The sequence below is a fragment of the Salvia hispanica genome, chromosome 3 (genome assembly GCF_023119035.1).
Source record: "Salvia hispanica cultivar TCC Black 2014 chromosome 3, UniMelb_Shisp_WGS_1.0, whole genome shotgun sequence".
Taxonomy (NCBI): domain Eukaryota; kingdom Viridiplantae; phylum Streptophyta; class Magnoliopsida; order Lamiales; family Lamiaceae; genus Salvia; species Salvia hispanica.
The window spans coordinates 45,454,622-45,465,506 of record NC_062967.1 but is presented as its reverse complement, the minus strand read 5'-3'; the positions used below and the strand labels follow the sequence as shown (position 1 = coordinate 45,465,506).

General features: G+C 37.8%; 1 protein-coding gene across 1 annotated transcript; it reads right to left on the bottom strand.

Moving 5' to 3' along the window:
* Window positions 1-8,813: 8,813 nt before the first annotated feature.
* Window positions 8,814-10,795, bottom strand: LOC125216218 (piriformospora indica-insensitive protein 2-like). Its single transcript, XM_048117876.1, has 2 exons — window positions 10,271-10,795; window positions 8,814-10,107 (listed from the first exon to the last, which is right to left on the bottom strand). Exons 1-2 carry the CDS (start codon window positions 10,478-10,480, stop codon window positions 8,941-8,943), a joined length of 1,377 nt encoding a protein of 458 aa, XP_047973833.1. The 5' UTR covers window positions 10,481-10,795; the 3' UTR covers window positions 8,814-8,940.
* Window positions 10,796-10,885: the final 90 nt, after the last annotated feature.

The following is a 10,885-nucleotide window of genomic DNA, read 5'->3' as shown; positions in this document are numbered from 1 at the left end:
CCAAAAGTAATGGTGATTCCTAAGAGCGTCCGACGTCCGACCGGACGTCCGCCGTAGTGAGCGGGACGTCCGCCCACGCCCGTCCCGAGTGCCCCTCCCATGGGCTCGCCCCTCGCGCGCATGTCCGACCGGACGTCCGCCACAGTGGCGAAGGTCGGACGTCCGAGATTTTTAATTTTTTTTTTTTAAAATAAACTCTATAAATAGGGCTCCCCCAACTTCATTTCATTCACACCACTTGTGTTGACAAGTTTCTCTCTCTAAATCTGCAAATTTCATTTCTACTACAATGGAGTACAATAGGAATTCTCCCACCACGAGCGGCGAAAACACACCCCCAATTCCCACCGGAACAGAGGGAAACTTTGCGGGGATGTATCCCCAAATGGCGGGGATGGGGTGGATGAATCCCCATATGTTCTACAATATGTTCCAGTTGATGAGTCAGATGGGTGGGATGACGACCGGGGCAGCGTGGATGGGCGGTACGCCGTCAAATATGGCGGGGGTGGGTGGGATGATGCCAGGGGCAGCGGGGTTTGGCGGTATGCCGTCAAATATGGCGGGGGTGGGTGGGATGATGCCCGGGGCAGTGGGGATGGGCGGTACGCCGCCAAATATGGCGGTGGGTGGGTCGATGCAGCACAGGAGCCCGGGGACGCCTAGGGAATCTGTCTACCGCTCATATATAGATTTGTTGGCCGACGATTCCCCTAGTACTGTTCCGGAGACTCAGTACGCCGGCATCGAGACTTTCTCTTTTGAGGAGTTGGGAGCGGAGTTGGGGCTATCGCCGATCCGTGAGACTCCCGATGAGGCGGAGCCTGCTGCAAGGAGCAGGAGCAAAGGCAAGGGCAAGACCAGGGGCGGGGGTAGGGGCAAGGGCAAAGTCCCTAGCTCTTCCTCAAACACGGGGGCAGAGGCAGAGGAGGAGGGTGAGGATGAGGCTGAGGAGAGGAGGACGATCTGGACCGTGTGGGAAAATGCCGCGCTTGCGAAGGCCTGGGTCGGTGTAGTAGAGGATCCCTATGTCGGGCCGAACCAGTATGTTGACCGATTGTGGCTTCGCATTAGTGAGGCCTACTGCGGCTGCAAACCGTCTGGGGCGAAGCCTAGCACTTCCGAGCAATGCCGGAAACAGTGGCTTCGGTTGAGGCCTAAGCTCAGTCATTTTGCCGCCCTCTACCACAACAACATGCACATGGAAACCAACGGCATGTCTGAGGATGATGTCCGGAGACGAGCCTTGGCCCAGTACCCCGACAAAGAATTGAAGTTCAAAGAGTTTGACCAATGAGAGGCCTGCCTTTCTCGTGGTCAAGGACTCGCAAAAGTTTGTTGTGGGTGTCGACTCGGGCTGGAAGCGGACGAAGATCAACTCTTCCGGTGAGTACAGCAGCAGTGTTGGTTCGCACGAGCTCCCCGAAGCCGAGGAAGTGGCCCCGCTACCACGAACAGACTCTCGCCGTCGTCGTCTTCCGATGGGGCAAAAGGCTGCACAGCGGATGGTGAGGGGAAGCGGCAGCGGCAGCGGGTCCTACGAGGTCGAATCGGAGGCCCCAGAAGACCCAAGTAACGACCGTCTCGCCCGCGCGCAGCTAACGAAGACCCTGATGCATAGCACGAGTAAGTGGTTTAACACCCACGATCCTGTGTTCAAAAGGTTGTGCAAGGATGTGGTCGATCAATGTCGGCGCGATTTAGGAATGCCACTCATAGATGATTATGGCGTCGAGATTGGGGGCGGGCACGTCGGAGGCGGCTGCGGCACGGGCGACAGGGACGAGGATGGGGACGAGGACGAGGACGAGGAGGAGTGAGAGCCGAGGGTATTATGTAATTTTTTTTTAAATTATGTAATTTTTTTTTAAAATTATGTAATTGTCTTTAAATTATGTAATTTTTTTTTAATTATGTAATTTTTTTAATGAAGTTTTTGAATTTTCCCGTATTCTGTGTCGACTGTCGACATTTTAATTCCGTAAATTATAAGTCCGTAAATTGAATAATTGCGGGAAGTCCTAGTGCAGTGGGAAGGACTAGTGATGTGGCAGTGGAATGGGAGGGGCTAGTGATGACATGACGGGTAGTTTTGTGGAAAGTCCTAGTGGAAGGGGCGCCACCGGAGACGCTTTAATAAAAATATTTACCAAGTAAAGGAATGGAATAAAGATAGGAATGTCATTCCATTTCCCAATTCCATTCCACCGTACCAGAAGGGCTGTAGGGTGACATATTTTCTTTCCTCTTTATTAATACTATATACACTATTTAGTGAGTTTTTTTCCCTCAAATTTGCGATGAATCGCTATTGTAGTATTTCTTTTAAAAATAGTTAAAACAAAGTCGAGATATACATGTGACTTCGTTCGTTTATATCTCATAAATGACGTATACATATATACCTTATATACTTTACATAATTTTTCATTAATTATGGGATTACATATTTATCTTTCCGCTTGCTTTGAAAACATAAATTATCAAGTTAATTACCTTTTCTTAATAAAAGTAAAACTCTCTTCTCTATCATTATTTTCTACTACTATATAGCAGAAAAATTGAATGACTCACACACAGCTCACAACCAGCATCTCCAACATGTACTTTAATCTATAGATCGAGAGTTCAAGCGATCTAATATGCATGTGTAAAGTAAATTATGACTATAAAAGTCATAAGTTCTCATTTCTTGATTGTTAAATTTATAAATAAAATTCGATTACAAAAGCACATTAATTTGTTAACTCACTACTAACTCATCGGTTAAAATACTCTACCTTGTGTTCTCATAATTCTTATATAGTGCATATATGATTCATTTCATTCGTTAACTGCAAGCTAAAATCGATGATAACACTATATAAGAACGTGACGGACTTATGGTTTATAATTGACCATACTCATTTCATGTGCCAATTTAAAGTATTTTATATTAATGGGAAACAAAAACAAAAAAAAAAGTGGTTACTTACATTAATTATCATATTTTATTTTCTACATAGACTTTGCGAGTAGAGCCGTGTGGACTATGGATCTTACAAGCCATGCCAACTGTTACCTCGCCAAAGTTGACCTCAATTATAATTAAATTGTTTAATTTTCCAATTCGACACAATCATGGTCAAAATATACCAATCTAAGTAACGATCCAAACAACCGTAATTACGCAAAGGTTTCGATTAGATTCTCATCTAATTTTATTTAATTTCCTAACACGTCAAAATTAATCGAGTATAATGTAATTTTATTTCTTCACAATTTTTTTATGATGACTTAATTCTGATTTTCTGATCACGAAGACTAAAATGAGAAAAAAATCAACTAAAAAATAATTAAATGAGTTGAGATCACGACCTTTGAATAATGTAGCTAGGCACGTCGAATTTCATAACGGGGTGATAACTGTTAAATCAGTCACCTAATCCTTATATTTATTTCTCCTTTTTGGCAAATAAATACAAGGAGCAATATCTATAATCTATGTACAGTGTTTCGAGAAAATAATAAAAAAACATAATTATCAAAACCTCACCATTTAACACAAAATCGAAACCAAAAAAAAGGAAAGAATATATGATAGTCTAAAAAGTCAGGCATGATTGATTGTTGCAGAATTGATTCATCGGTTTGAAGGAGCAGAGTTGTGCCTATGGGAAGGCCCAGATGGAGGAATGGGCACTCCTTTTGGAAGTCTTGCAAAGAACAGCTTCTCCTCATTTTCTCTCAAATACTTCAACGCCATCGCCGACACATCGTCTTCCTTCATCACCGTCATCGTCGTTGTCGCCGCCATCATTCTCCCCGGCCTACCGGCGCCCACGCCGGAACTCAACAGCACAAGCGCTATAACAAAAAGAATTGTGAAGATCGAGGTTTTTGAGCAAGAAGGAGCCATAGTTGAATGAATTTTTTGAATATAATGAAAACTTTTTTGGTTTTGGTATTTGATTTATGAATGAATGTGTTTGTGTTTGGTGAGGAGCGTATATATAGAGAGATTGGTGGATGCATGAATTGTAAGGAAAATGCTGAGAGTAGAAATTGATGGGCCTGGCAAGTATTTTACACGGTTTCAATGTCAACGGTTTACCAAATTAAATTGGATTTTCTTACTTTTCCTAATTAATTCGAGACTTGACATTTATTTCCTCTGCGTGCGGTGCAAGAATACTTGGGTCTCTTTGTGTACTACTTTTTCTTAATTTTATACTTTGAGCTACATATCGAAATATAAATTTTATAATCCAGTTCTGTGTATTGTATGCAGAGAATATACGTGATTAAAGATAATCAAATATATATAATTGAGTCTATTCAAACAAAGAAGAAGTCAAACTTGATAATCAAGTAGTAGTAGATTCCTACTTTGCTTTCCTTATTAATATAGAATTAAAGTTTAGAGAAATAGTTAGATGTAATAGAGTTGATTATCTGAGCATAATACAATATAATCTTTATAATATAATTTTTTATTTTTTGCACTAGTCTTTTATTTTTCGTATTCTATTTTCTATCAATATATAGATTGCAGACATTCACATTTTGCGTGTGGGGATGAAGGGGGTTGACCTTTTCATATGCAAATCCTTAGGGTTGAAATTTGTAGTAATCTATATATTTGGTGGTGATGATGAAATTGATGTTTATGAATGTGCCACGTGGCGAGCTTAAGAATTAGTACTATAATATAGCCAGCACAAATCTACGTTTATCCGTGGAGACAGCAAATGACGATTAATTTTGATTAGTTATAAATTAATTTTGATTTTTTTCATAATTGTCACCCCTTGATACATCCTAACACCAACTTAACATACCCTTATTTATCTGAAAAATATAATCTAGCTAGAATGTACACTGTTCAATTCCCTTCCCCCACCAAAAAAAAAGATGTTGAGAGTAATAATAAAATAAATAAATAAAAACAGTGGTTTATTTCCAGTTATGAAAGAGTGTAAATTTAATAGCTTTGTCTGTAATAAATATATAGATTTTCCGTGAAATTCGGGCCATGTTTAATGCACCGCCATGAAAATATTGCTTCTTCGGGTTTGTTTGAGGATAAACAAAACGAGTTAATTACCGAAATTAAAATAATAAATCTCTTACTTTTATCTTTTTTATATTAAATCTTTTGCTTGCGATGCGACCATAAGAAAGCAAATTAAGGGTCCACCTATTAATTCTTGAATTATTTTAAGTACGATCGTGAACGCCATCTGGAATTAATTAATATGGTACACAATCTCAGTAGCTATCACTTTAGATTGATGTTCAATATTTAAAAACTTATAGTATCCCATTGTTCTACTTTATTTCAGTTTTTTAGATATGGTTCACTATTTATTACTAATGTTATAATGTAGATGCAAATTAACTCATAGCACATCATCAGATAACAAAAGTAAATGAAAATAGGGTATATAAATATTTTTCTATTCCAATTAATTTGAGGATTTTTAAAAATATTTAGAAACAAATTAAATGTATGCAGATTAGGTCCAAAATGAAAAACATCAAACTAATTTGAAGTTTTAATGTGCAGACTTTTGGCATCCGGCTCACTTGAAGTTTTGGATTGATTTATGCGATTTATATGGTAATACGGTAAATTATAAAGTTTATCATATTATATTTGAAATTTACCTTGCTATGCAATTTATCTAAGTATTACATTCTTATGATTATATTGTTTGACTTTTGAAATAATTTATTGGTAACTTTAGTTGTGGTTTGAAAAAACTAATTTATTGTAAAGATAAAGAAAAAACTAAAAAGATTGGTAACAATTAAAGACGTGACATATAATGCATAGAATGATTTTATATATTATAGATGATTTTCAACAATACTGTTGAATTGGAGACGGTCTCTCAACTTTACTTAATTGAGTAAGTAACTATTCTAAATTGAAAGTCAGCCATTAACAGGAAATATTGACAATTATTCTAACATGTTAGTAAATTATTTCAACGTGACGTGTGAGTAAAATAGTAGGAAAATAATAGAGAGATTAAGTGGTGCGTACAAGGAAGACCGACATTGATTAAAAAGTCAGATGTGGAAAAGCAGACACCGGTGACTCATGTTATTGCTAAGTAAATTGGTTATATCAGAATTATGACTTCCAAATTAGTTGTATTAAATATTTGAAGAAGTTGGCAAATTGCTGAGGCGTCATGAGACGTATCAAATAAGGATTTGCATAACAAATTTCTTCATATCGAATTCGTAATATAATATCCTCGTCCTCGATGGGGAGGAGATATATGCAGTGGACCATATATATTCAGTCAAGTTTACATATTTTCTTGGTTGGAAAAAATTAAAATCATGCATATAAATACATATGACTTTAATTGTTGACTGTAAACATCATAAGACCGAGGTCATACGCTCGATAATTATGGCGGGGAAATGTTTCAACTATATGCAATCTAAGCATGACCAAATTAAACTACCTACACTTTAGAATTCTAAACATGACCAAATTACCAACTCCTTAGAATTTTAGCAATTCTACACAATTTTTTAGTGAATATGGAGTGTCTTTTATGTGTGATAAAACACTGGACCAAAATTTACCTAAAGCGCCAACTTCAAGTGGATTAATAATACTATTAATAAAATTGGTTGTATGACTTATGAGCATAGACACGAAAGTAGGGACCTGGGCCCATAAACCCCAACAATCTTGAAAAATTACAAGAATTTTTTAGTAATTTTCACATTATTTATAATTACTTAATATAGTACAAACTTAACTAATGTCTTGTGAATTGATGATTCATTAAGTTTTAAATTAAATGGTATATCAAATATCAGTAAGGACATGCATGTCAATTTAGATGCATATGGGTGGAACCGTGGAAGCACTACCCGACCCGCCTCGTTGCCATCCCTTGACCCTATCCATCTCCTTAATTGAAGCAAATGAACATAAAAATCTTAGGTGATGACTTTTGACTGGTATGCAAGACTGAAAATGAAATGGACTTAGTAAATGGAATTATTATTAATTATTATTATTTTATTACTTCATTTTATGAAATGTTTAGAGATACAGAATGAATGAATCAATAAATAGTTACTGCATCTAAGCATGAGATAAAGAGTTGACATTAAGCCATGGCCCATGGAGTGAGTTCCAGATGGAGAGATTTAAAAATGCGAGTAATATAGGAGTATATCTTAATTAATCTGTTGCTACACATCAGCAGCCGGTTTCTATTTTTCTCTACATTCGAATCAATATTTGTAATTTATTTAGAAGAAATCAAGAGGCCGCACAGCCTACGTAAGTAGGCATTATAGCCGGCAATTCCGATCCATTGACAGCCGCATAGTAAATCATTCTATAATTCAAAAATTTAATACTCCTTCCTTTCACCGTAGTTCGGTCATTTTTTCATTTTAGAAATTTCTCTTCTAGTTAATCATTTCTATATATAATACTCACTCTGTCCCCGATTAAGAGTTACACTTTTTCATTTCAGTCCGTCCCCAAATTAAGAGTCACACTTCATTTTTACCATAAATAGTAAATAGGCCACACATTCCACTAGCTCAATCCACTCACATTTTATTATAAAACCAATATAAAAAAATGGGTCCCACATTCCACTAATTTTTCAACCAACTTTTTTTTACATTTCTTAAAACCCGTGCCCGGTCAAAGTATGACTCCTAATCAGGGACAGAGGGAGTAATAATTTTTTTCTTTTTCTGACTTTACTCTCTATTACATTATTCTCTCTACTTTATTTTGATACCTTTCTCCCTTACTTTTTTTTTATCTATTTAAATAACATATTCAGCGTCTCTTTCTTAAACTCAATGCCGAAAAATTTCGCCTCAACTACGAGGGAACGGAGTAGTATGAAATATTCTAATTTTTAAAACGGCTAAAAATTAACTAATCTTTGTTTAAGATGCAATGTGAGGTTAAATTTAAGAGAAAAGAAGAAAACGAAAATTGATGGAGTATATTAGATCAACAAAAAATATATCGTTCTTTTAAAATTCAAAAATTGGTTGATCGGGTCGCAAATAAATAAGTTTCTTAGGGCATCAGAAACCGAATACCCAAAAAACACTTATGCATTTACACATTTCTCTAGTACTCACAGAGTCACAGTTACGTGCATGTACAAACTTAGAGAGAACAACAATCAATTTTGAAAAAGAAATAAAAGCAATTAAAATTAATAAACCAGATTTGAATCTAAAGCAAAATAAAAAATGTCATAAAATGCCGCCATTGGCCACATGAAAAGCATGCTTAGGCACACATTCTGGTGTGATTCGGTGAAGCCGCCTGAGTAATATTCTTCACTTATCCCCACCCTTACATAAAAAATTACTACCGACAAAACAAGATAAGCCCGACTCAATGTTGGGCCCAGTGACTTTAGACCCAATGACATTCCAGGCTGGGCCTCTATAGTGGTTAATTTTGAGAGCATGAATCTCTAATCTACCAAATTCTAGGGAAAATATATTGAATATTAAGGCCCAGTTGGTAGCCTCTCTCACAAACACACATCTTTATCATCATTACCTTTTCTTTAATATATGCATGGACCACTTGAATTGTATTCTGTGAGTCTGTGCAAACTGCAAAGTGCTATTTCTGAGATACAAATATCGACAGAGCAAAACTACAGGGTGTTGGCCCTATTACCATTGCTCTTTCCCTTTCAATGCATTTAAACCCAACCATAAACATTTCTTTAGTGCACATCACTTCCTTGGCTGCTTCTCTCTTATACCACAATATAACTAACTTGTTTTGTGCCTATTAAAAGCCATTTTGCCAATCATCTCTTCATTCCATCATAATATATGACCTCAACCTTAAAATAGGACATAACTCAAATCCTACCATATTACTACTAAGTCTATCATGATCATCCCCTCAATAACTATATCTACAGATTACATGAAATTGAAAACTATAAACATAACAAAAACCAAGTTCCTAACACAAGATGATACTAATAGTGGTGATCCTAATGAAACAAGAGGTTTGGAATCACCAAACTTGAGAAATCTCATCACATCCTTTTGGCATTGTTTCACCCCTTTAGGCACATAATTTGCCTGCACACGGTAGCAAAGATTTGGATTATCCCATGCACCAAATCTTCTCCCCATTTTGCCGTAAAACAAAGCAGAGAATTCAAGCTCCCCTGTCAAATTATTACCATGAAGATACATTGCACCAACATTAGGCAAACTTGCAAGACTTGAAGGGATCTCCCCTGTCAGCATGTTATTGTTGAGCCCCAGAAACCTCAGCCCCCGGAGACGGGCCATCGACTCTGGAATGCCACCTGTCAGGCTTGCGTTCGAAAGCTCAAGCGCAGCTAGGCTCGTCATTCTCTCCCACTGGAGCTCCATTAGCCCACCTCCAATGGGGTTGTTTGAGAGGACTAGTTCTTGCAAGAACTCCAAATTCTCTAGTGATTTAGTGATCCCACCTCTCAATCTGTTGTTGCTGAGATCTAAAAGTGTCAAATTCTTCAAGTTCCCAAGACTTTCTGGGATATTCCCCTGCAGTTTGTTGTAGCTCAAATCAAGCTTCAAGAGTGGGACCATCCCTCCAAAACTCAATGTCAAAGGGCCAGATAGTAAATTCCTGCTCAAATCAAGAATCAACAATTGCTTTAGCCCTACCAAGCTATGGGGTATTTGGCCTACAAATGAATTCCCAGCAAGATTCAAACGCTCCAATTCCTTCAAATTGCCTATGAATGGATGCAATTCACCACTCAGTCCATTCTCCACCATCACCATTGATTTGAGACTCTTGAGCTCCCCGAGAGAAGGCGGGATTCGCCCCGTTAGCCCGGGGTTTGACCGGAACTCCAGCGACTCCAAGCTTGGGCCGAGAGCTCCCCAACTCCGAGCAGGGATTGAGATAGGGCGGCGGCGCAACGCCGTGAAGCAGTTGAAGAATAAGAGAGATTTCAGGTGGCTTAGTGCAAAGAGATGAGGGCTGAAATCAGCGCATTGAGCGCAATTTAGGGAGTTTTCATGAAGAGATCCTATGCTTAACTCTGTCACATACCAAAATCCATCAAACAGATCGCATGAAACACCCTGTCATAAAAAAAAAATCCTTTTTCACTTCACATAATCAAAAACCACAAAAAAAGAAGATAATAATGGGGCTAGAAATATGCTAAAAGCTGCATTTCCCTTTTCATTTCAAGAATCTTGAAATATTGGAAGAAATAGAAAGCGCACACAATCAGTGAGTCACCTCAATGGGAGTCCAACCACAAGGATCCGGATAAAGATCCGAACCATTCCACCATTTGCCCACGAAAGTTTGAATAGTAGAATACAGAGCTGCTTTCTCCCCGCTCTTCATTGGAGCTGCCTCGCTCTCAGCCTCTCCATTGCACCACAAATTTAAGCTAAATATGCAGAGGATGACGATCCAACACATCAAAGATTTGATCTTTTTCATAATCCCAAAAAAGGGTTTTATTTCTAGCAGGTAAAACTTTGCAATCAGATTTGTAGTCTTTGACAGTCGCCTGCACAAAAAACAGAGCAGTCTACACCTCTGTTGACTATTTATATACCTTCACACAGAAAACCTCTCTGTCCAAGTACAAAATAACACCAAGAATTATGAGACGTTTGAGAAATATTTTGCACCAACTCTGATTTATTGCAAATAGGAGGCATAATGCAAAATAAAGTCTACTCTATTTTTGCAGAAATATAAAATACTAGAAGGTTAATTTTATCTATTTTTTTGCATCAAAAGTGATAAGCTCCTAAACATAAACTGCTGAAGAAATGAACAAAGAAAGGGATCTATTTTTAAAAAGGGAAAATCTATGGGTTTTATATAGGTGGAATTAAA

Bases quoted from the DNA above. Each gene is read 5' to 3' on its own strand.
- LOC125216218 (XM_048117876.1), bottom strand. From the start codon at position 10,480: ATGAAAAAGATCAAATCTTTGATGTGTTGGATCGTCATCCTCTGCATA. The intron at 10,108-10,270 runs GTGACTCACTGA...TTTTTATGACAG, and splicing joins GTGGTTGGACTCCCATTGAG to GGTGTTTCATGCGATCTGTT.